This window comes from Sitophilus oryzae, unplaced genomic scaffold, assembly GCF_002938485.1.
Source record: "Sitophilus oryzae breed Bouriz unplaced genomic scaffold, Soryzae_2.0 scaffold_54_pilon_pilon, whole genome shotgun sequence".
NCBI classification, from domain to species: Eukaryota; Metazoa; Arthropoda; class Insecta; order Coleoptera; family Curculionidae; genus Sitophilus; species Sitophilus oryzae.
In genome coordinates, this window is record NW_022147140.1 from 86,431 (window position 1) to 113,889 (window position 27,459).

At 32.6% G+C, this 27,459-nt stretch overlaps 1 protein-coding gene across 1 annotated transcript; it reads left to right on the top strand.

Moving 5' to 3' along the window:
* Positions 1 to 959: 959 nt before the first annotated feature.
* On the top strand, positions 960 to 26,783 carry LOC115886967 (C-type lectin 37Db-like). Its single transcript, XM_030906295.1, has 3 exons — positions 960 to 1,120; positions 20,648 to 20,821; positions 26,424 to 26,783. Exons 1-3 carry the CDS (start codon positions 1,015 to 1,017, stop codon positions 26,690 to 26,692), a joined length of 549 nt encoding a protein of 182 aa, XP_030762155.1. The 5' UTR covers positions 960 to 1,014; the 3' UTR covers positions 26,693 to 26,783.
* The last annotated feature ends 676 nt before the right edge of the window (positions 26,784 to 27,459 follow it).

The following is a 27,459-nucleotide window of genomic DNA, read 5'->3' on the forward strand; positions in this document are numbered from 1 at the left end:
CAATTACAACCTGATAACAATTACTTAATAAGGTAAAACCAAAAAGCCCAAAACTTTCTGTATGATTATTTCCCTCATCGTGAATAAGGGGTGAAAACCCCTTATTCGATATTATTTTGAACAAATAAGTGGAAGAAAATATGTCAGAATTTGATATGTTGACATGCGAAACGGTCCTCGATGCATTGTTGGGATGAGTAACCAAGGTAGCAGAAGCACAAACATTACCTATGAACATTACTTACGCGACGTCATTTTGAAACGTCTTTAAATTTTATTTTAAATTTAGAATTTGTTATTTGTAAAAAAAATGTTGTCCGAAAATGTTAAATTTTATAGTTAATAAAATTCTTATAGTTATTTATTTCATCTTAAGTCATTCAGGAAATAATCTAGCCGTATATCACTCAACCTATAAATTTAATTGATTAAACTACCCAAATAATTTTTTGCATGATTTTGCTTTTTAGAAAATCACGCGCAAAATATAATTGAATAGTATAATCGATTAAATTTATAGGTCTCGTGATATAATATATGATTATTTTTAAATTTTACGAATGTTATGTTTATTTATGTTATGTTCTTTAAAATCAAAGAAGCGATTGTCATACATTACTAAAATCTACAGATGCATGAGCAATACATTTATTTTTATTAGATTGTATTAAAAAGCCTCTTTTATTTTTCTTTTAGAGGCTATCGCTTCTTTCATTATAATATTTTTTGATAACGCCAAAATTAGAGATATATAGGTATAGACATTTTTTAACTAAAATTATCTTGTACATTCCTGCAATTCATATTATTATAAGAAAATCACGATCCAATGATTCCATACCTAGTTAAATATTATAATATAATCTGGCTTATCAATATCTGCGATTCATGACCTAATTCGATAACTGTTTAAAGTTTTCTCTAAACATATATTTAAATTGGAGTATAAAAATACGTACTGCATTTATACTCAATATAGTCTTTTATCAAAATTTGTTGCGCGACGACAGTGCAATGTTGGGGTCATATCTGGATGTGACAAAGCCCCTCGTTTTCTTTGTTGCTTTTTTCATTACAGAAGGATTTGGAGAATGGTGCGAATTAACGATTGAATGTCGTGGTACGTATGTTACATTTATTTATTATATTTGTTAGATTTCTTAAAATGCATATTAAATAGTTAGCAATTAATCAAAATTATTATTTGTGTAATCGGGAGATTAATATATTTAACAGAAATTGATATTTTAAAATGTAATTCTAACTAGCTTGACAAACAATGTCTTCTCTCGGCCGAAATCAACAATCTCTGACATTCAACTGTTTCCAAAGCCTACTACTCCGCTACTCGCAAACATCAGCGGACACGGGGTGCAGGCACGGCGTGAAAATGACTGCCTATCATAAGGATCATAGGCATCGATAACATTCGGCCATTCCTGACTTATGAGTGTCCTCACTCCTCTGAATCACACTAAAAAGGGCAAAAATAATCAGAACCTTTTAAATTGCATTTTTAAAAGCTGAAATAAAAATATTTATTAGCTTGTTTCCTGCTGATACTGGACAATTGATACAAAACCAATTGACAAAACCTTATCAGCTAATTGCTACTATTCTTACATCACACTAAAAGGACAAAAATAATCAGAATCGTTTAAAGGACATTTTTAAATGCTGAAATAAAAATATATGTTAGATTGTTTGCTGCTGATACTAGACAATTGATACAAAACCAATTGACTAAACCTTATCAGCTAATTGTTACCATTATCTCAACACTAAAAGGAGAAACATTATCAGAATCATTTAAAGGACATTTTTAAAAGCTGAAATAAAAATATAGTTAGATTGTTCACTGCTCATACTGGAGCTACGTCTTATTTGCTACTTAAATAAATAAAAATAAAATATCGTAACTCACTCAGAAACAATACCCAAAAACTCATGATGGACAAATAAATTATTCAGGGACAAAAAACAATTTCAAAAGGTAAAATAAACGAATTACTTATTATATATTGGTGTTACACGCAATCTGCAGCTTGCGTGCAACAAAATAATGTTAAATCTCAACTCTAAAATCTTAAACCTAAATTCTAAAATATAAATCTAAATTGTAAATTCTAAATCTAACTATGGGCCCACGCCTATTCCAGCCACTGGAAAAGAGAGCAATCCCGGTCGAACTAACCAGACCGAATACCGGGACTCATCCCTATTCGCAAGTCATGTCCGCCCTCCTCACAAAGCGCCCAGGTGGTAAACTCATACCTTAGCAACCACCTCACGCCTTTTCCAGCTATCATACTAACGTATACCTTGAAAAAAAGAGTACCGGGTAGAACTAACCCTACTCCTTTTTCCAATCCTAATTCCCGTTTGAATCTACCATAACCAAATCCATAGCTTGCCAAACCTAGCTATTCCATGGTACTTTGTTCTTTGACCGTGCATACCATCCTAGGATGTTTCTAACTTCATATCAACCAATCCTCAGCTACTTAGAAGTTCAAATGAACCTGTCTACCATGGAGTTGATTGGGATCCTATTAGCTGTGTCGAAGTGATCCTTAGTAGATCTAACGCTGAATATAGTTCGCTACGCATCCAATTTTTCTTTTATTCCGCTTGATATTTCGCATAATTCGCTACTAATTTACGCCGAAAATCGCTAACGCCGACTTTATCATTTACGCCCGGAGGGATAAACGCAACTTGTCCAGATACGCTCATTTTACTCCTAGTGCTTAGTTCCACGCAATCCAAACTGAATGTTTGAAACATTTTCAACCTAGATATCGTAATGCAACTTGTTACACTTACTAGAGATTATGCCTCTCTATCTACTTCTCCCATTCCACGTGGATGTCCAACAGTATTCAGGTAGTGAGATATGGCTAGTTTATATTGAAAGTACTCGTTTTTTTTTAGGTAAAAGGGTATCCCTAAATGATTACTTTATTCGGGGTTGTAAAACTCATATATTTACGCATAAAGATTTAAGTACATACCTAGGTAGCTTAGTTTATGTATTTTGAATTAAAATAATATTACCGCTTTATTTATTTTTGTTTACGCATAATATGAAAAGTGTATGCATTTTATATAAGATAATCGGATTTGCTAGTTAGTAGTATAGTATATTACATTATACATTTTTGTTAACAACATTTAAACATGTTTTTACCTACTTTTAATGCTGAAAAATACGTAAATTTACGTTTTAGTAATTAATGTTTTTTTTTTGTATTATATTTAGACTTACTGTTTGAACAGTCCTAATATAATGTTGCTAATATTTCTATTGCCGAAAGAATATAGTATTTCCGACAATATTTATTTTATGTCGTGCTGCTTTAGTAGTTTGTTTTCAAAATATCTATAGCGTGTTGTGAAAATTACTATATATTAGTACTCTGGCGCCTAGAATCTTACCCATCTGGACATGTACATGTATTTCTAATTAAAAGAAATTACACTTTTATTAAAAAGTAGCCCTGTATACTTTAATAAACACATCGTTCTCATCTTCTATCTTCTAACAATTTTACACAACTATTTTAACATTCACAATGTGTCAATATATTACCCACACTACTCGAAGGGTTATTTGCTCTTAAATATGGCGTATACAAAGAATAAAGTTCTTGAAATACTAGTGAAATACCTGAATTAAACTGAAAAACTCTGAAATATAATGAGGTGGTTAAAATTATATTATAATAATTGAAAAACTAATGTAATACTTACTAATTATGTGAAATTTTGATATAATTCTCAAGTGAATTTGCAAAACCTACAGTTCGGAACCTACTTAACTTTTCTACAACCCTGTATTTATTCAACTACATAAATATGTAGAAAACAAAATAACTTTCTTAAAGACTGCGTTAAAAACAGCATCTTAAAATAAATTTTCATGTATACTAGAAGGATTATGAGGTGCCTATAATAAATTAATATTTCTTAATAAACGTTTGATTTCATAAATGTTCAACTTTAAATTTTACATATCTACTATTTCTCTCTTGTATTTCTAATCACTAAAGATAATTACCAAGTACATTCATGTAACACCTAGTATATTTCTGATATAGCAATACTAGACTACCTAAAGTTGAAAGTTTCAGTAAATTAAAAATATAGCTGAAATATTAATAACATCTATAACTAAACTTAAAGTAATAAAATAAGTAATAAGTAAAATGGGGTATAATTAAAAATGTATATATGAAAAATATAAATTATATATTTATGAAACAATCTATGGTCGGTATTTCTGAAAAACTGAAAAACTTTTGAAGACTTTTTTTTATCTTTCCACATAAAATGTCTTGAATATACCTGTATATACTTGATATATTTTTTTATTACATAATAAACAATGAAATTATTAAATTACTGTTCGACTTTTGTTTAATATTTTTAATTAAAAAGCTCAACAAAATATTTCAAAGCACAATAAAAATGATGTTTGAAAACCACCGTTCCACGTTTCGGCTTGATCAAGAAGTTTAATGAGAATAAAATAACACATATTCAACATAACTAATATACTAAATAACACATAACTCTAGAAATTTTATTCCTCAGGAGGACCATAGATAGATATTTATTTAACTTTTAATTTTAACAATAAAATTTTAGTTTTTACGTGAAAAACTGTCTGTTTATGCCGAGGTTCGCAGCCATCTTCTTTCGCAAGCGAAATCGACCCTTATCAACCGACTACGGTAGCGCCCTCTCTTCGAGACCTCTTGAACCACGAGGCGATTCATATCACCGAAATTCGAAATCGAAAAATCCGAACAATTACGTTAAACTTCTTTAAACTCAAATCTGTCTCCATGACAACAATTTTTACTGTATAAAAATACTACCTTAGAATTTTAATTACCTTAGAATTTATCTCGATTTTTTTTGTAGTCATTTTTAAAATACCTTTCAGAAGAGATTTGTTCAGATAATGTGTTGGCTCACTACCTTTTCCTGTTATTCTTCTGGAGTCTGTAACTCGTAGGGGTGATATGACGCTTCTTTTCAGCACTGCTTTTTTTTCGCTATTACCTTCGAGCACTAGAGCTAGCAGAATGATCCCTCCGGTTTTCTTTTCGCGCTTCGCCGATTCGACGACGGTATCCGAAATCCGACGTCTACGGGTACCCGTATCTGAGACGATCGATCACCGAATCGATCCTCGAAACCGATGCATTTACGAAACGATATGGTCAAAGGTCAAAGTCAAGTCAATAGTCGTCAGTAAGTCAGAAATACGCCGTTACGGCCTAAGAACGCTGGATTAAACTCATCGTCACTTCTGATGTAATCGGGAGATTAATATATTTAACAGAAATTGATATTTTAAAATGTAATTCTAACTAGCTTGACAAACATTGTCTTCTCTCGGCCGAAATCAACAATCTCTGACATTCAACTGTTTCCAAAGCCTACTACTCCGCTACTCGCAAACATCAGCGGACACAGGGTGCAGGCACGGCGTGAAAATGACTGCCTATCATAAGGATCATAGGCGTCGATAACATTTGTTAACAGGTTTTAAAAATATTTTTAAAATTCATGATTATTTAATATATTCTGTCTAGCGAAATAATACATGACAGACATTATCTCTGGTTTTAATTAAAAAGTAGATTGTTTTTGTTATATTCTGGATGTCCGTTTATCGAAATCCTATTCTATAGCAAACGAGAGTATACAGGGTGGTGACAATTTTGATGCTCAACATTCTTGATTAGTATCTTGATTAATTTCCGATTTATGCCAAAAAAATTAAAATAATGGATTATTTATTTTAAATTACAATATCTTTAGAATTATTGTATGTACTGCAATGTAAGTTTATATATTTTTTTTTATTTTATATCCCTGTTTTAGGGTAATATTATTGCGTTACTGACTACTTTAAAAAAACCTTTTACATAACTAGGTACTATATCCCAGTAATACAGCGAATTTTCTTAAAATGTTATCAAATGAAAGACATATTAATTAGCGTTAGATAGAAGCATATTGAACTAAAAATACCCAAATTACTCTATAATGGCTTTATCAAAGAGTTTAATTTAATAATAACAAAAGGGTTTTAAGTGGCTTCATTTGTGCTTTATATAGTCGCTTATAAACCAATTATGCAGGCAAAACGCAAAAAAATTATCTAACAGTTGTGGCTGTCGCTTTTATAAAGGCTTATTGGTAATATATAAAAGATATATTATTTAGCTCTAAGAAGGTTCTAACAACTATATTAAAAAGCCATATTGCTTAAAAAACTATTTAGTGTGAATTAACAATTTAATAAAGTTATTAAAGTCCCTCAGACTCCTTTATAAAACAATTATAAAGATTAAAGCGATATGAAAGAGCACCTTTGTGTTACTTGGGCAGGTGGCCAAAATTCTACATATTCAGTTGGCTCTAAAATATAAATATATAATATACTAAAGAAAATATAGGAACTAGTGGGGTTGCAGTCGGAAGGGTTCCCACTAGTTCCCAGATTTTCTTTCTCACTAGTCAGTCGATACTACTGTCTGCTAAATATATTAAATTTAAATCTATATGAGTATGAAAATTTTGCACGGACGCTCCTTGGGTGAGGTAATTAAGCATTAAGGGCCGATTGTACAAAAATCGCCCTCTGAGGGAATGAAATTAGGGGGTTAATATTGTAAGTATAATTTTTTTTTTAAATCTGTCCTAGAACTATGAAAGTTTACACAGAGGTCTCTTAAGCGCCGTAATTAAATACTAAGAAGCAATTTTCGGAAATTCAATCTTTAAGGGGGTGAAACTACTGAAAATAGAGGTGGAAGTTTAACTCTTTATATTATTTATCATTTGGTTTATTGTATATTGTACTTATACGTATACCTAATGTGCATAGTATTGTATCGTAAATGCAATCAAATTCCATTGTGTCTTAACAGAATTCACATTTGATAACATTTTTACAATGCAATACTATAATACATATTACGTATAAGTACGACCCATGATAAATGCTAAATACTATAAGTAATAATAGTAATCAAAGTAACGATATCGTTTTAAATTCGGTACTCGTTACTTCGGGTATCGTTAAGTAACGAGTACTCGAGTAGCGAGTAGTTACTTTTTCAACATCTCTACAGCTAGGTCACTGGATTTGTCTCCTCTGGATTTTTTTATGGGGACATCTCAAAAAAAAAGGAATTTGCCACGCAACCGGAAACAGTAGAAGTATTACGTCAAAGAATTGTACACGAGTGCGCAGTTATAACACCCGAAATATTACAACACGGCCGAGAACGCTTTGAGCAGTACCTGTATTCATGGATGGAAGCAGGGGGTGCTCAATTCGAACATTTAATCAAGTAATTATTTCAAAGCAAAGTACAGCAGGGTACTAGTTAGCAAAATCTTGTTGATTTAAACTAAATTTTTTATTTTAGACCCCATTTCGATTCCTGTACAATTAATGACATATCAAAGCATCATCAATTTATGAAAAGTTTATTTTTCAGCCCGATTCCGCCAAATATGACAAAAACTCCAAAAATGAGACGGCTTTTTTTGAGGCTTTAATAACCTTTCAATAGATGTGCTACTCGAATCCGCATTACATTTAAAATTTTAAGGGTGTATGTCGCCCCCGCGTGGGGTTTGAATTAGGGGCTTCAAAAATAGTCGCATCTTATTTCCCGTTTGAAAATAAAGTTGACGTGTTTCACCGTTTTGTCCTTTTCACACCAGAAATGCCTTTAAATTGCTTTGTTTCGTTTGAACTGGGACACCCTGTATAGAAATTGCATTAATTCTATTCAAGAAATTGTATCAGTAGTAATTAGTACATTCAGTAATATTACTAATAGTTGTTAATAATTTAAAGTCATTTATTTCTTTGCGTGGCCTGTAACTGCGACATTTTTGTGCGTTCGATACAGCTTTGACTTTCTTTATTTTCTGATTTTTTCTGATTTCTTTTCTGACACTAACAAATATTTAGTTGTTGGTAGATTATTTGCTTACGTTGCCTATCATTACGACATTTTTCTGCGTTTGTTATACAAGAACTCTTTAAATTTCCTTTTCTCTTTTTTGCCAACTCTTATTATTTGTCAGCGAAACCTCTTCCTCTTGATTTATATCGTTAAATTTTGTGATTTTTTTCAGGTACGCTTTGACTGATATCGTCCGATTTTCTTTTTTTTAGATTTCTTTCATTTTTATGTTTTGAAATATTTAAACCGAACTACCGAACTACGAAGTACCGTACTGCCGAAGTTCTGAACTACGGTACTCGAATTACCGAACTATGAACTAACAAGTTAACAAAGTATTACCGAACACCCGAACTACGAACTACCGAAGTACCAAACTACCCGTAATTTATAGCCTATGTGTTATGCTGATGTATATACAATTAATACCTGGTTTATCAAAAACAAATTAACATTAAACTATGATAAAACCAAATTTATATCCTTCTCTATTTATAAAAATAATGAACCAGATTGGGATAGATTACAAATAACCAATAATAATGTAATACCGGAATGTGATTTTATAAAATATTTAGGGGTTACAATCGACAAACATCTTAAATGGAATATTCATATTAATAATGTAACTAGAAAATGGCGAGGATTGTTGCCGAAATTTAAGTATTTGAAAAGTTTTTTGGACGTCAAACAGCTTAGAATCCTGTACTCATCCATTGTACAATCTCATTTGACATATGGAATTCTAGGGTGGGGTGGTGCGGCTGAATGTCATTTAAAGAGCTTGTATTCTGTTCAAAAATGGTTTATAAAAATTATTTACAATAAAAAGAAAACTTTCTCTTCAAACGTTCTCTTTAAGCAGGCGCATCTGTTGGATATATGTCAGCTATACTGCCTAGATGTTTTAAAATACATTTATCAGTGGAAAATATCTATTGAACATGTTGACCATGGATATGAAACTAGACATAAGGCGTTTTATCCTAGTTTATGCTCTAAAACTGTTGGACAAAGATCTTCAAAGTTTTTTGCACCTCGATTATATAACATCTTACCAACCTTCCTAAAGGATGTTTAAAGTTACTCTGGGTTTAAAAAAGGGGTATGCAAATGGATGGTTCATCGAGGTAGAGATATATTTAATGACCTAGTTAACTTAAAATATACAAAATAAATTTTCATAAGTGCCAGTAAACATTATGTATTGTCATAATTAAATTGTATTCCTTTCCACATACAAGTAATTCTATTACTTTGTGATAATTCTTTTAACGTTTATTTCGATTCTTAAAATTTAAATATAGTCTTAGTTAAATTGTACTTAGATAATGTGTATTTGATATAGTAGCATATTATGTTGTATTGTACTGTACTATTTTGTATCTGTTTTAATTTCAAGAGAAAATGTTTAATAAACGTTATTTTTTAACATTGAAAATGTTTCTGTTATCCTATATAAGGGAGCCCAAATCGAATTAAAATGCTACATTTGCCACACCATGACGTCATATACATATACAAGGGTAGAAATCCAGCAGCGGCGGCAGTCGGTGGTCAGCGCGCGCAGCATTACATCGCTATCAGCTTGTTGATATATCTTTATCGCTTAAGGCAATGTATTTGAAATTGTAATGCTGGAAGTACACACTCGCTGAGGCGACCCGAGGCGCGTCAAAAAAATTAACGATTTGTACATCGTTATTGGTTAGGACCGTCCCTTTTTGTCGCGCCTTGGGTACGCCTCGCGGTGAGTGTGTACTTCCAGCATAACATGTGGTTTATGATGACAATTTGACTCGAAATACCAAATGTGACAACAACGATTAAAACTATTTTAACCACACGGTTAAATCTATTTTTCCAAGGCTCTGATTAAAAATGAATGTTTTTAAAAATACGATGTTTTTAAGCGAAAATGTCAAATGTTGACATGTTATATGTCATTCTCAGAGTGTCATTTATTCTATCGAATAAAGTAAAAAAATACCGAGGGTGCCATTTAAAAATCAAATGCTGTAGTAATTTCTGGTGAAACAGAAAATGGCCAAAAACAATTGCATAATTCAATCAATCTTGATTTATGTCATATACAGGGTGTCCCAGAAATAAGTGCAAGTATTTTAACTGGTAGTATAGTTCAACTCCAGAAACAAGCCCAAGAGATTTTTTTCGCGGAAAGAAAATTTTGAAAATTCCAAATTTTTTGAACAATTTTTTGGAATTTTTTTTAGTTTTTAGTTATAATAATAATAGCTCCCATATATAGCGTTTAACGTCTTGGGAGTAGCAAGGTCCAGCTTGCTATACTAGAGCCGTTCGGTATCCAAGGAAGGTAATGTGGCTAGCACTACGCTTCAACCGCCTATTATCACTTTAGGATTATGAATCCCAAGTACTCATTAAAGGCTGAGTCGATATAGGTACCCAAACTATTTTTATTTTAATAAAAATAGCCGACTGATGAAATGCCGGGTGTGGGAATCGAACCCACGAGATTGGTAGACGAGAGCCTGTACCTCTACGCCACCGGGCACCAGTTTTTAGTTAAAAAACATAATTTGTTGATAATATGGCAACATAGGTATTAGATTAAATTTACGAGAAAAAAATCCAGAAATGATCCAGTGGCTCTCCAAATTTTAGCATACAATATTTTTTGGAAATTTCAAAGTAAAATAACTCCGTTATTTTGGAGTTATTTTAAAAACGATAAAGAGAAAATGTGTTTCTTTTATCGAGATCTACCACCCCTTAAAATACTTGCACTTATTTCTGGGACACCCTGTATAATGAACTAAATCTCGTTTTTATCTGAAATATATAAAAAAAAGTTATAGGCGTGAACTAATTTTGAAAAACACCCAGTATAGAAAAACATATCAGACATATTTTACACTAAATGCCCCAATATGAACCAGAGAAAATATGTTTTAATCCACTGAAAAGTATTCATGTTTCTTTCTTAAATAAGTAAGTAGATATCAAATAATCGAAAATATAACCGCTGTAAATGAACCTTTGACATTTTCTATATTTTACATCAATAATCCTTTATCTTTTGATTGTCCTACTTGTTTAAGTGCATGAATAATGTATAAATAATTGACTTCCAGTTAGCTTAATTGTTGTTTTGTTAAATGCTATTAGAGAATTTGTTTTTTGAAGACATGCCTTTTTTTACATCATTATTTTATTGTGCTTATTAGAATCATGTATAAGCATTATACGCTTCAAAAATTTATTTAATCATAAAGGTATGTTAGTAGAAAAGCTAACATTAATTTCCCCTTCTATGCAGAAACATATTTTGGCTTAATCTGTACAATACTACCTCTTTACTCCGGATACGTGTTTATCCGTACATCCAATAACCCGGACACGTTATTGTTCCAATAATAGTCCTTGTCTCTCGATAATCCTGACATGTTTTGGCATTTCTTGTAATTTTGAGTTTAAACTGTCACATAGATGGGGCGTGAAAGCCGGTATTCTCAATAGCTTCTGCTTCTACATCCCGCTAGTCAACTCGCCTACCCAACAATGTTGCCGTTTGCTATCGGCTACATTTTATTTTATGTACAATATTGTAATTTTATGAACGGTTTTAAGAACGGCGGAAAGTAACGCCTAGCTGTAGCCAATTTCGCAAGAGTAGCTGTAGATCCAATGGTGAGGCCGTTGCTTCTCTTCTTCCATCAATTAGACCACATAATCGTTCGAAGGACGCATCTAAAAGATGTCAGACTCACAAAAGCCAGAATAGATGCCGAATGCGGCACTGACCACCGACTTTTAATTTCAAAAATGAAAATCCAGTTAAAACACAAACATCCACACTGTAAAAAGCAAAACAACATGACCGGATTGAATGTACGGCTAGACCCCGTACGTTCAATCGTAAGAACAACAATACCGCCGACGCCCTCCGGGAAGCCATCAAAGAATCACTTCCACCGATAACTTCAATCTCAATCTTGGAAGCTGAACAAGGCTGGACACAATTAAGGGATGCGATTTATAAAACCCGCGAAGCAGTACTGGGAAAGTCGAACAAAAAGAAACAACCAGACTGGTTTAACGAAAATCAACCGCATATACAGGCTTTGTTGGAACAAAATCATAGAGCACATCAAGCAGTTACTGCAAATCCACACAATCCAAGACTGGTAGACAACTTTAAAGCAGCCTCCAACACGCTTCGAAGAGAACTGCGCCAACTAAAGGATAACTGGTGGTCACAAAAAGTGAGCATCACTATTATCGTAAATTCTTCGAGGCTGTAAAAGAAGTATATGGTCCAATCAAGAAGGTAAGCTGCCCAATCATGGCACAAAATGGCGAACTTCTAAAAAAGGAAGAACAAATCAGAAGTCGCTGGAAAGGGCATTACAGCCATATCCTTAACCAAGAAAACAACCCCAATATAGAAGCACTAAACACAATACCTCAGTATGACAGCTTGGATGTATTAGACATCCCAATAACAGAACAGGAAATAAAGACCTCCATAAAACAGCTTAGAAACAACAAATCAGCTGGCTGTGATGCGATTCCGGCGGAAATTTATAAGTGTACAAGTAAAGAACTTATTGGTCATCTTAAGGCTCTCTTCGATGTCATATGGGAAAGCGGAGAGGTACCTCAGGACTTTCGCAACGCGAATATAGTGAATACCTATATTTAAGAACAAAGGAAGTGCATCAGACTGCGGAAATTATCGGGGAATTTCACTATTGGCTTTTGGCGGAAAAATTCTTGCAAAAATTATGTCAAACCGCCTGCACCCATATATAGAAAAAATTCTTCCAGAATCGCAAACGGGTTTTCGTACCAACCGCGGCACCGTCGATTCCATATTTTCCATCCGTCAACTACAGGAAAAAGTAAAGGAGCAGCAGTCTAAACTTTATGTTGCATTCATCGATCTAACAAAAGCCTTTGACTCTGTGAACAGAGATGCGCTTTGGGCAATTATGAAAAAGTTCGGAGTACCCAACAAATTTCTTACATTGTGTAAAAGCCTCCATAACAACAAGTCAAGAGTGTCACCATCATGGATCACTGAGCGATCCCTTCCTAACAAATACAGGAGTTAGGCAGGGATGTGTCTTAGCGCATCTCCAATATTCATGGCAGCGTTCTCCATTATAGTGGACAGCAAACTGCAGCAGAGGGGATTGGGCATTAGATACAGATACGACGGCGCACTATGGTTTGTAGAAGCTACTTTTTTGGCCAAAATTAAACAACTTACATTTAATGGAAAATATTGACTGTAAATTTGTGTTTTTAATAAAATAAAAGAAGGGCTAATAATATATAAAGTTATTTTTAATCTTCTCATTCAACGTGTGATTAACATGAAGCATCTTCTGTATTTAGTTCCAAAAAAGAAAGTTGATCAATAATCGAATTACTGCTGTCCAAAAAACAATCTTCTTTAGAAATATCTTCTTGAACTTCTTCTTTTTGCATTTCTTTTTCTCCTTGCTCTTCCTCCTCGTATTCGTCTTCTTTTCCATGCTTCTCTTCAAATTGTTCTTCATTTAACTTCTTTTCGATAATGTCAGGTACACGAAGTAGGTTAAGTATATCGGTAGGATAACTAAATTTACAAAGCAACCTGCACACGTAAAGTATTTTGCAGCCTGTATAAGTAAAGCCCAATCTTGCTTATGTTCCTCGGAAACTTTTGAGGCCGTTCTTCTCTGGGTTCTGGAAGATTGCTCCGAAAAAGGTAATCGTGGGCAGCCGGTAGATGATGTGGATGGAAGGGGTTCATTTAACTCAAGGATAAAATCCTCCTTTAACCAGTCTTCATTTTGTTTTAAAAATAAATCTTTAAGCCGCGAAGCCGCGAATGGATGGTTTTAATCTTTCAAAATTTATACAAAGGCGATTTATCTTTTTTCCATTGTGCCTGATAGTTCTTGTTCATTATTCTGAAATTTCTGTCAAAATTTGAAACATAACCGTTTTTCTCAACTTTATCGGCCTCTTGTAGCCATTATTCCAAAATATCTATTTTTTTCAATCGATACATAGAAAAAAAATTCTTTTAAAAAAAAAGTTGCAGCTAGTAGCAGCCAATTTTTTCTTTGATATGTTCACAAAGGATTGTTTCAAATTTTACAATAACATCTAGCATGGAGAAGCATGGAGAATTTTTTATAAGTCAAACTAAACTTTTAACTTTTTATTTATTATCTGTCTTAAACTCATTATTTTTAATTAATTAAAAAATAACGGACGCTGATTCTTATGTACAATTGTTAGTGATTTCTTAAAAATACATACCATAAAGCGTAAAAATAACAGTAATCCGTTTTATATCCCACTGAAATATATCACTTAATATTCACCAAAACTCTTCCGAAAATAAACAACTGAATAGGCACAAATACTTCACTAGAACGTCTGAATATAAATGCTGATAATGAATAAAATAAAAACGAAACAAAAATATATGCATGTGGCCTTCTTCATTTGTATATCTGCTTGCATTCCACTTACACAAAAAGTCCATATACAGTGAGTCTAAAATATGTATTTTGGCCAAAAAATTAGCTTCTAGAAAACATAGTGCGGCGGTCTGTTCAACATAAAAAGTCTCAGGGCAAAAACACGTACAAAATTCATCACAGAACTTCAATACGCTGATGACTGCGCTCTAGTTGCAAACACGTTACAACAATAATTACAAGAAATGTTGAATACATATTTTTGTTCTCTAAAATATTTTGATTAAAAAAATATATATAAAAGTGGACAACGCTGTGCCGGTGAAGCACGAAGAAAATCGACAACTATGAAACTATGATCCCTTCCCCGACATAAACGGTACATTGTGAGACAGGAAATTGTAGAAAACCATAACATAGGATACAACATTTTAATGAACAGTGCTTTCCATAAAATCAATAAAATAAAAAATATACGAAATAATATACATGTACTGATTTCTTTCGAAAATCGACAACTATGAAACTATGATCCCTTCCCCGACACAAACGGTATATTGTGAGACAGGAAATTGTAGAGAGAAACAAGCCGTATAACATAGGATACAACGATACAACATTTTACACATCACGTGACTAAAAGTTTATTTGGTATGAACTGTAGTTATGATGATAAAGTATTTCTTCCCATAGAGTTGATTTTCTTAAAACATTTCTTCTTCTTTCTCTGCTTATCCATTAATGGATGTTTGCGACCACATTTTCTATGGCTTCCCTATCTCTGGCTGTGTGGATCAAAGTCTGTATGTTACTAATGCCTGTCCACTGTCTTATGTTCCGCAGCCACGACATTTTTTTCCGTCCCAAACCTCTTCTGCCCTCGATCTTTCCCTCGATAATCAACTGGAGAAATGTGTATTTATGGTTACACATGACGTGACCCAGGTATGCCGTCCATGGTATCTTGAGGATTCTGCGGTATATCCACATTTCGAAAGCTTCCGTCTGTTTATGGCACTTGCTTTTAGTGTCCAACTCTCCACGCCGTATAGGAGTACCGACCAGACGTAGCATTCCACAAATCTCAACCGAAGCTCAAGGGCGAAATCGCTACAGGTGAAGACTTTTTTAAATTTCAGGAATGCGCCCCGGGCTTGCTCGATTCTGCACTTAATGACCCTGTCAGATGACCAGTCCTCGTGAAGCCAAGCTCCCAGGTACTTGAATAGCTAAAAAAATAGCTTAAAACAACTAAATATTTATAATTGGCTACCTACTTCTACAAATTAACATTTTCTATTACCCACACAAAAGCTCTTCAGCAGTTTTCTCCTTAATTTATGTAATTAATCAGTAGCGTAAGCTCATGCCTGACTCCCAAGATAAGCTCAGTTAGTGGAAGCCGAGCCCTGCAGAACAGAACATTTTTTCCTCAAAGTGTTCCTCGTACTGGAGTGGAGGTGCTTAGAATTGATTGAGTGGCATTATGTCACGAAAGCCTATTTAACGAGTGTGGAGTAAAATTTAATTGGCTTAATGGTTCTCGAATTTTAAACCATGCGTGATACCGAATGAAAAATTTGAGTATAAATATAATGAGGTAATATTACGGTGTAGTATGGGCATATAATTCGTTTCAAAAATTATTAGATAATGGAAATGATGACGGACTTAGATATACTAGAGGACACTTATAGTAACCTAATATGGAATATTTAGTTTTTGTATTATATAAAAAAAAATCTTTTTAAAACGTTTAAAAAATTTTTTTAAACCAAACATATTGAACATAAATAAGGCACCTAAATATGATATATAAAAACCAATTGTTATGTTTTTAACAGCAGGATACGGGACGCCGGCGTCGCGTCAGAAATGTCGGCATCGTTTCAGATACCCTAAATTGAACAAAAATATAATTATTAGAAAAGATAAATTTTGAACAAAATAATTCACTAACCCAAATTAAATTTCCCTTACGTTTCCGTTTTTAGATAGAGATTATTTTAGGAAGAGTTTCGGTATAAACGTACGAAACTTTTTCTTTGTAAATTACCTTTGTGGCGAGAAATTATCCCGGGGAGCATATTCGAAGCATGCGGGGCGGTCAAAGACCTGGAATTTATACCTCTATATGGGAACATTTCGGTTTAACCAACCGTACATGCTACTTAGTTAAGGCTTAAGAAATACTTTCTAGAATAAGTCGAAGATATAGTTTGGAGGGAGCATTTAAATGGAATTTAAGGTTAAATGAAATTCTAGTTGAAAGTTATTTACAAAGTCGGTATTCTATTAATGGAGTTCCCGAGAGTTTCAACCCCTTTACTATATCGTGTTTATACAAATTAGTTTAAAATAATATTTAGTATATTTTTTCCATAGCAACTGTTAAAATTGCCTTTTATCTATCAAAAATAGTAGATGGGTAGATTAAAAGGGTAGATTAAAAAATGATACTTTAACAGCGAGGATAGGTTAAAAACTTTAATTCTTCTCGCGCGTTTTTTAATTGCTTCCATTTTTGAAAAATTTTGTATTGCTTTTCATAAGTTATTCGGGATTTAAATGGAAGTAGTTTGGATATGGCCTTTATCGCCTCAACCTGAATATCTGTTGGTAATTTCCTTATTTCGTTTTAAGCCATTTGTGGCTACAATGAGGAAGATGCATATATTTTATTTTTCGCCAGAAACTGTTCAATTTATTAGAATAAATATGTGTAAATGCAAAAAAAAACTTTTTTCTTTAAAAAATGATTGTTTTTGTTATATTCTGGATATATCAGATTTATCAATCTATTCTAGCAAACAGTATACAGGGTGGTGACAATTTTGATGCTCAACATTCTTGATTAGTATCTTGATTAATTTCCGATTTATGCCAAAAAATTAAAATAATGGATTATTTATTTTAAATTACAATATCTTTAAATTATTATGTACTGCAATGTAAGTTTATATATTTTTTATTTTATATCCCTGTTTTAGGGTAATATTATTGCGTTACTGACTACTTTAAAAAAACCTTTTACATAACTAGGTACTATATCCCAGTAATACAGCGAATTTTCTTAAAATGTTATCAAATGAAAGACATATTAATTAGCGTTAGATAGAAGCATATTGAACTAAAAATACCCAAATTACTCTATAATGAGCACATCAAGGTTTAATTTAAATAATAACCAAGGGTTTTTAAGTGAAGCCATTTGTGCTTTATATAGTCGCTTATAAACCAATTATGCAGGCTCAAAACAAAAAAATTATCCTTTTGGTGTGGCTGTCGCTTTTATAAAGGCTTATTGGTAATATATAAAAGAAATATATTATTTAGCTCTCTAAGAAGGTTCTAACAACTATATTAAAAAGCCATATTGCTTAAAAAGCTATTTAGTGTGAATTAACAATTTAATAAAATTTATTAAAGTACCTCAGATATTTATAAAACAATTATAAAGATTAAAGCGATATGAAAGAGCACCTTTGTGTTACTTGGGCAGGTGGCCAAAATTCTACATATTCAGTTAATCTAAAATACAAATATATAATACTAAAAAGAAAATATAGGAACTAGTGGGGTTGCAGTCGGAAGGGTTCCCACTAGTTCCCAGATTTTCTTTCTCACTAGTCATTCGATGTCGATACTACTGTCTGCTAAATATATTAAATTTAAATCTATATGAGTATGAAAATTTTGCACGGACGCTCCTTGGGTGAGGTAATTAAGCATTAAGGGCCGATTGTACAAAAATCGCCCTCTGAGGGAATGAAATTAGGGGGTCAATATTGTAAGTATAATTTTTTTTTTAAATCTGTCCTAGAACTATGAAAGTTTACACAGAGGTCTCTTAAGCGCCGTCATTAAATACTAAGAAGCAATTTTCGGAAATTCAATCTTTAAGGGGGTGAAACTACTGAAAATAGGGGTGGAAGTTTAACTCTTTATATTATTTATCATTTGGTTTATTGTATATCGTACTTATGCGTATACCTAATATGCATAGTATTGTATCGTAAATGCAATCAAATTCCATTGTGTTTTAACAGAATTCGCATTTGATAACATTTTTACAATGCAATACTATAATACATATTACGTATAAGTACGACCCATGATAAATGCTAAATACTATAAGTAATAATAGTAATCAAAGTAACGTATCGTTAAGTAACGAGTACTCGAGTAGCGAGTAGTTACTTTTTCAACATCTCTACAGCTAGGTCACTGGATTTGTCTCCTCTGGATTTTTTTATGGGGACATCTCAAATAAAAAGGAATTTGCCACGCAACCGGAAACAGTAGAAGTATTACGTCAAAGAACTGTACACGAGTGCGCAGTTATAACACCCGAAATATTACAACACGGCCGAGAACGCTTTGAGCAGAACCTGTATTCGTGGATGGAAGCAGGGGGTGCTTAATTCGAACATTTAATCAAGTCATTATTTCAAAGCAGGGTACTAGTTTTTGTGTATTATTCAATATGCAAAATCTTGTTGATTTAAACTAAATTTTTTATTTTAGACCCCATTTCGATTCCTGTACAATTAATGACATATCAAAGCATCATCAATTTATGAAAAGCCAAACTACCCGTTATTTATAGCCTATGTGTTATTCTGATGTATATACAATTAATACCTGGTTTATCAAAAACAAATTAACATTAAACTATGATAAAACCAAATTTATATCCTTCTCTATTTATAAAAATAATGAACCAGATTGGGACATAATAACGAATAATAATGTAATACCGGAATGTGATTTTATAAAATATTTAGGGGTTACAATCGACAAACATCTTAAATGGAATATTCATATTAATAATGTAACTAAAAAATGGCGAGGATTGTTGCCGAAATTTAATTATTTGAAAAGTTTTTGGACGTCAAACAGCTTAGAATCCTGTACTCATCCCTTTGTACAATCTCTCATTTGACATATGGAATTCTAGGGTGGGTTGGTGCAGCTGAATGTCATTTAAAGAGCTTGTATTCTGTTCAAAAATGGTTCATAAAAATTATTTACAATAAAAAGAAAACTTTCTCTTCAAACGTTCTCTTTAAGCAGGTGCATCTACTGGATATACGTCAGCTATACTGCCTAGATGTTTTAAAATTCATTTATCAGGGGAAAATATCTATTGAACATGTTGACCATGAATATGAAACTAGACATAATGCGTTTTATCCTAGTTTATGCTCTAAAACTGTTGGACAAAGATCTTCAAAGTTTTTTGCACCTCGATTATATAACATCTTACCAACCTTCCTAGAGGAAGTTAAAAGTTACTCTGGGTTTAAAAAAGGGGTATGCAAATGGATGGTTGATCGAGGTAGAGATATATTTAATGACCTAGTTAACTTAAAATATACAAAATAAATTTTCATAAGTGCCCCCAGTGAACATTATATATTGTCTAATTAAATTGTATTCCTTTCCGCAGGAAGACGCCATTCGCTCCGTCCTTTCCCGCGTCAGACTGTTCATCAAGACGGTTCCGAACAGAGTCAGTCTGCAACTCTGCGCCGCCTGGTTTATTCTTTGCACTATTTGGAGCAATTGATCTCAGCTATAAGGAATGCTACTCCCTATAACCGGTGTGGCCGAAGCCGTCGTCATTGGCCGAGTATTACTCGTTTCCAGGGTGCACCACGAGGAGGTGACGACATGCACCCCCATTATTATTATTATTATTATTATTATTTATTATATGCTATATTATTGTAATGTTTAATTAAAATCCATTCAGTAGTTTTTGCGTGAAAGAGTAACAAAGATCTTTACATCCATCTATGCATCCATACACAGGATTGCGAGACAATTAGAATATACAGAAATTATTAAAATTATTATTTAATTGCCAAACAAGAGACATTGACTGTGGAGATCGTGACAGTCAATGTTAATTTTACATAAAAATGATCTCAGTAGTATTTTCAATACTAAAAACATTCTGAAAAATTTCCAGCTAAACTGTGAGCACTTCGTGTTTACAAAGAGTTATGGACCAAAACGACATTCTTGTCGTTATTGTGACATTTTAAACTGAAGCTTTTTAATCCTCATTTAAAACGATAGTCCAGAATGAACTTTCGCAAAAGTCAAATGCTTTTCCATAATTAAAACTTTTAATAAGGACTAAAATTTTAACCATATTTTCTATGCTTTTAGAACACATACCGTGTATAAATAAAATAACCTATGTAGTAAGCAGAAATAAGGTTAATTTCTCTGGGGCAATGGCCAAATGCAAAGAAATGGGTATGGAACTAGCTTCAATCATGTCAGCAACAGAACAAAGGGTTATAACCGACCACATAAAACAGGAAGGAGTAAATGTAGTAGGTACTTACCCAATGTATAATTTAGTTAAATATATGAAGTAAGATGAATATATTAACTTAGTATAAAATATATACATATAACACTAGTAAAATATAGTGCTTATTCAATCTAAAATACTAGTTTGTTTTCTAAAATTAATACATGGTTTTTACAGCCGAAGCTTCTTCCCTTCTTCAACCAGTTATTCACATTTTGTCGGTCTTCCCTCTTTGGCCGTATATTCATCTATTTCATCTTACCCTGATCTTTGGATCTACGTGTCAATCCTCGTTGATTATTAGTTGTATACTGTTTATTTCGACATACATTTTTCTTCGTTAGTATTGTGTCCAATTTTATCAGGCCACAACATCTTTAATAGTTTTTCAATTCAGTAGCCAGTATTTTTAAGTTTTTTTTTGTTTGTGACACATACCGTGTGGAGCATCGGAACAGAACAAATCCCATGTAAATTTTGAAAAGGTCAAATATCCCTCCAAATGATGTTATGCAAAGTTTGTTAGACATTTATGAAGAGGTGATAAAGTTATTCTTTCATCAAGAATTTTGTTTTATTTGAAATAGGCATTTAAATTTTATTTGAAAAAAATTATCTTCAAATTACTAAAATTTTAAAATACGGCCCAGAGAAAGCTTCAATAATTAAAATACTACCAAAAGTATGATTTTTTCATTGTCAAATTCGTTGTCTCATTTTGTTTACAAGAATTTGTGTGGTTTAGAGAAAGGATGGTTATTTTTTTCTGAATTGGGATGATCATCTACAAAGGATTTAGTTGAACTGAGTACTCGCGCATAGTACTCGCGCTGTATGACTTGTTTCTGTTCATTACTCGATCACTCTCGTGGCCTCGTCCATATTAGCATACAGGGTGGCGTCATACGCCGCGGAAGCTCCAATGAGAACGGTACTTTATATCGAAATGAAATTTTGGCGGTATATGTAGGTTAACTAAAAGCATTTTATAAAAATATATAGAATTATACAGGGTGTCCCCAAAAAAAGTTACACATCAAAGTTGTGTTTTTTTAATGGAACACCCTATATATTAATTGATTTTCGGATTCTAGGAAAAAAATAAAGGTGAGTTTTATTAAAGAAGCATATACCTAAAATCTAAGGATTTTGACATATTTCACATTGTGTGAAAATGAATTTTTCCGGTGTTCAATGGGGAATTTATATATCTTCAAAATATTATTCAGGTTGCATACTCCTCAGACAAATATTTTTCGGGATATTTTAATATTTATGATTTTGCGTCAGTAAATCTTTATTATTTGAAAAAATCTAGGTGGCTGTGTGATATACCTTTTGTTAGTTTAACAAAAATTAAATATTGTAGAGTAAAATACTCAAGGGTAATAAAAAGATACACGTTTAAAACATATTTTAATTATTACAGAATTAAAACTATAGATATAAACCTATAGTTATGCGACAAAAATTAGCTAGATGAAATCAAATGCTCAAAAGCGTCCTTTCTTGTTAAGTGCATAAAATGATTGTCTTTTCAAAAGGATCTTTTCATTTTAAAATGCATATGTGGAGTTCTACCTCGAAAAGCACCTACAATAATTTCTCTCATGTTGTCGACACTATGGTTGGTCGAGTTTTGTAAACACTGTCTTTAACATATCCCCATAAAAAAACAGACTAGATAAAATCAGGAGCTTTTAAGTATTCTATTAATTGGTGAATGCACACTGCATTCACCAACTAATAGAATCATATCAATTCTCTCTGATGTAGGATAGCTTTGCATTTCGGCAAATTTCCGAGATTTTTTTTTGCTTTAACTGACAGAAAATGATAACTAGTTGTTAAAATTGGACTAATTAAATAATTATGTTAACGTCAGACATCACAGCCACCCAGATTTTATCAAATAATAAAGATCTACTCAGATCAAATAATGTAAATGAAAATATCTAGGAAAATCTTTGTTTGAGGGGTAGGCAACCTTAATAGTATTTTGAAGAGGCACGAATTCTCCATTGAATATCGGAATAATATACTGGGTGTTCCGTTTAAAATAAGAGAGTAACATGCTTTTAAAAGTGACCAATGTTCAATATTAATTTTGTCTTACCCTGTATAACTTTTTGGCTCAAGTTTTAATTTGATTTAAAGTACAATAGTTAATTTAACTACATATTAGGCTATACCGGGTAAATTCCAATTTAGGTAGCTTTTATTTTAATTTACAAATTGTTCTTTATTTCTAGAAAATGTTAAATAGGTCATAAACCTTACATTTTAGTCATATACTTTTCTTATAAAACTCACCTTTATTTTTTTCCCAGAATCCGAAAATCAATTAATATATAGGGTTCCATTACAAAAATCACAACCTTGATATGTAATTTTTTTGGGGACACCCTGTAGAACTCTCTATATTTTTAAAGAATGCTCTGAATTAACCTACATATGCTCACACAATTTCATTTCAATACAAACTGTCGTTCTCCTTGGAGCCTCCGCGGCGTATGAGAAGCGCCACCCTGTACATGATAATTTAATATACAATAATTTAAGAAATAATCGAAATATTTGCAACTAAAGACACACTATTAAACAACCATTCTAAGGAATAACATGTTCACATAATCAAACAATACCCCAAATGATGAATGAAATTCACGTCTCACAATACAAAGCTGTCGTCACACAATACAAAACAGTCTCACAATACAAAACATACAATAACGTCTCACAATACAAAACATTTCGCATTTCACAGAGATAATATTTTCAGTTGGCCTAAGTTTCTGTATTTAATATGCCTATAAAGACTGTTTTCCAGTATGTTTCAGACGAGGAAGTCGTTCGTCAAAAGTGCAGGAAACCTGGCAGGCCAACAAATGGTACCATTTGGCCTAATTATGTTTTCTCTAAACGCATCTCGCCAATATTCCCTAAATTAGGGAATATTATAAGGGAATTGTTTTGCAGGATAACCATTCATTTGATACTAGATTTCATGATCTGAAGGGACGAGGTCTTCTAATTTGTTAAAACCCTCTACTGAGGAAAAAGGAGACTACAACTCACAGCCTTGTATTATTACGGTGGTATATTGTATTATTACGCTAGGACATTGCCATTCTGTTACTGTAAATACTGTAAATAAATCTAATATAAGTTTAAAATCACAAATTAAAGAGTTAAGGATGGCAGTGAAACTATTATAGAGGTATCATTACCAAATATAAAGGATTTGTTTACTATTTGGCACATTAAATTACAGTAAAAAAATCTTTTTATCCTTAATGACCTACTGGTTTCTGATTTGGTATAACTGGTGGAGTAACTTTTTTGTCTTTTGAGCTTGAGGATGGGATTTGATTCTCGAAACATGATGCCCCCACCTTATTTAAATAGTAAAATTTTAAAATAATATTTTTATAGAAGACTGAGTTTGAGTCTCCTTTTCTTTCAATAGAGGATTTTAACGAATTATTATGTACTCACGCTGGGTCGCTGAACGTTTAGTGACTTCTTCTAAAGCCAGCCCTATTTCTTCTTGTAAGAGCTATAATGTCTTAAGTGTCCAAAGAATAATGCTGTGGTCTTTTCCTACTGTCTCCACAATAGGCGGAAATCAGTATTTTTCTTTTCTTCGACGTGAAGAAGAATATTCAAATCATTATTGTTTTCTTCCTAATCATTATTTTTATCTTCAAACTTCCATGTGCTTAATACTGTGTTACTTGGTGGAGATGTGGTTAACCCTCCGGAGGTCGCGCGCTGATTCACAGTCCGCAGGTACCTATTTTTCCCGATCACGATAATTCGAAAATGTGAAAATATCAGATGCTGCGCCGCTTAGTATCTTCCTGTCTCTGGATATCTTATGAGAAGTGTACGTTTGCTCATCGTTTAGTTTAGTTAGTATCTTTTTATACTCATATGCAGAGTGCCAGTCCGCGTACGACCGTTTGTGAGACTATTTTTACATCAATAATTTTATAATGTCGAACAGGGTAAGTTAATTTACAGATTTGTTTTAATTGAAAATGAGCAAATTGTAATAAAAAAAGTGAATAATCGACTTTTTTTTATTAAGTATTATTTTTTAGATGTACTTGCTCTTTTTAGATGCAAGACTGTTTGAACGAAGATAACGAGTTAACCACTGAACATGGCAACTCGGGTTTTTTATAGTCTTCAAGTCGCATTTTTCCTGAGAATGCAAATAAAAAATATTTAAAAAATTAGCAGAAACGTTCAAGATTTACCAAATTAAGCGAAAGCAATAATAAAACAAAATAAACATGAAAGTTTCAAATATAGGTATATTTTTTCTTTTCACATTGTATAGTATAAGCTTATTCATTAGGTTAAGATAAACCGCAATTATTTATGTGAAATAATTGTTTACTGTGGCAACTAACGGCCATGTGGCCATAGAGTTGCTTGCCACCATGTGACAATATTATTAGATTAAGCGCTGCAATGTAACTATATTGGTAATTAATAAAGATTGTTTAAAATTGAAAATTGACTGAACATGGCGATGAAAAGGAAGAACGAGAAGTGGATATTATAGAAAGGCAAGGGCCCAAAGTAAATTCTGATACTGAAAAATAAATTTCAGATTCGGAAGCACTGAAAACACTATTACCAGAGGCCGATCCTCTGGTAATACTGTTTAATAATTAATACTACCGAATTGTGATAGGCGGGAAAACAGACCAACTCATTACTCTTTGTACAGTATCACAATTTCGTATGTTTTGAGCAGACATAGATATTCTGTAATCACTGTTATACGGATTGATTTTTGTATTATTATTAATTAGTTTTGTTTTTGAATAATATTTATTAATTTGTTTTTTTGCGTGTTTTTTGTTATATATTTTATGTTTATGTTTGCTATTTGTAATGAAGCAAGTCAATAAATAATTGTTTTTTTGATTATCATATTATTTTATGTCTTTCCACCACTAGGAACGCTTAAGACCTCTTGAATTTAGCATGCGGACTCCGAGTCCGTGAGCGACCTTTCGTGTAACAGACAAAGCGGGACCTCGGAAAGGTTAATATTTGAGTCGTCAGCGGGGATACTATTTCCTGTAAAATTCCATTTAACGATCCTAACTTTTTCGGATAGGATGTTGTAAAAATCATAATTATTTTATACAAAATTACTCTATTTGGTACCTCCAAATTCTTGTAAAGAAAATGTGATATGAAATTTGACAATGAAAAAATCACCTTTTTGTTGGTATTTTAATTGTAGCTTTCTTGGGGCCGTATTATAAAATTTTAGTAATTTGAAAGTATGTTTTTACAAATAACATTTAAATGATTGTTCCAAATGAATATCTGAATATGAATTAAATCTCTTTCACACACCAGCAAAATCGGTGCCGGTAACGGTGCCGGTGCTGAAATCGATTGCAATATAAATAAATTAGCTCCTTCACATATACTCCGAACCGGTAATATAGTCATGGACTAGCAAATACAATAGAATTAAATTCGACTGTCGCAACGTGTGCAAACCGGCACCGGCACCGACACCGATTTTGCCGGTGTGGGTGAAAGCGACCTTAGCGTTTTATTTTGATATTTAAAATAAGTTTTTCTTTTAAGCTGGCGATCCATACAAGGGATTTTGGCTGAGCGGTACCAGATCGAGCAGAGGTGGAAATAATTTTGTATGGTTAGGTACAGGAAAGCAAATGACGTATAAAAATTTTGCTCCAGGTCAGCCAGATAATGCTGGAAATAACGAAGACTGTGTTGAACTCTGGTACGGTTCCAATTTAAAATTTTATTGGAATGATATTGGATGCTATCACAATTTGAGATACATCTGTCAGAAAACACAAAAACAATGTTTGGATTTAAAATGTCAGTGAAATTTGCCGTGTACAATTACAAAATGTTTTTTTAATAAATATATGTAGTAAAAATACACTCACCGGCACGAAAAACGGGCACCTTAACATTTTGATGTATTTTAAAGTTTAATGTTCTGATGAGCGGATTACAAACCCCATGATTTTGATGATTGTCTAAGCAATTTGTAGATAAATTATTTGACTTTTTAATATCTCTTTCTAAATTAAAAATGAAAGTTTCCATCTGTCAGTAATAGTCTAAGAGCTGGCTACATAAAAGAACTTTATCATTGTTACATGGGTAATTTTGTGTGTGAAGTATCCTTTTATGTAGCCGTTATGAAATAGTCATATCTGCCAGCGCGATCCCGGGGCTTAAAGCAGCGGCGGCCAATCGAAAGGGTGAAATTTTGACACTAAAAATATTATAAGATACACGAGTTACAATTGCGAAAATAGCTTTTATTTATTATTAACAACCATGGAAAATTGTTGGAAGACATTTTTCTAGTCGCTAAAATGCCGACAGACAACGCGAAAGAGGCATGAAATTTTAAAAATTATTAAAAAATGAAATTTGAAGAATGAAAAAAATTATGGCATATTTGCAAGCCGATTGGTGAAATGTCATATTTATTTATTTTAAAAGCCGTATAAAAAAGGGCAAACAAAAAGATAGTGGCTAAATCAGCTGCAGACAGTTACCAAAAGCGCGATATTACTCTAGCGCTGTCAGGGAACGCTCGGCGCCTCATCCATTTAAGTACAGATAAATGATATATACA

Bases quoted from the DNA above. Each gene is read 5' to 3' on its own strand.
- LOC115886967 (XM_030906295.1), top strand. From the start codon at position 1,015: ATGTTGGGGTCATATCTGGATGTGACAAAGCCCCTCGTTTTCTTTGTT. The intron at 1,121-20,647 runs GTACGTATGTTA...CTATGCTTTTAG, and splicing joins ATTAACGATTGAATGTCGTG to AACACATACCGTGTATAAAT. The intron at 20,822-26,423 runs GTACTTACCCAA...TTTTCTTTTAAG, and splicing joins GGAAGGAGTAAATGTAGTAG to CTGGCGATCCATACAAGGGA.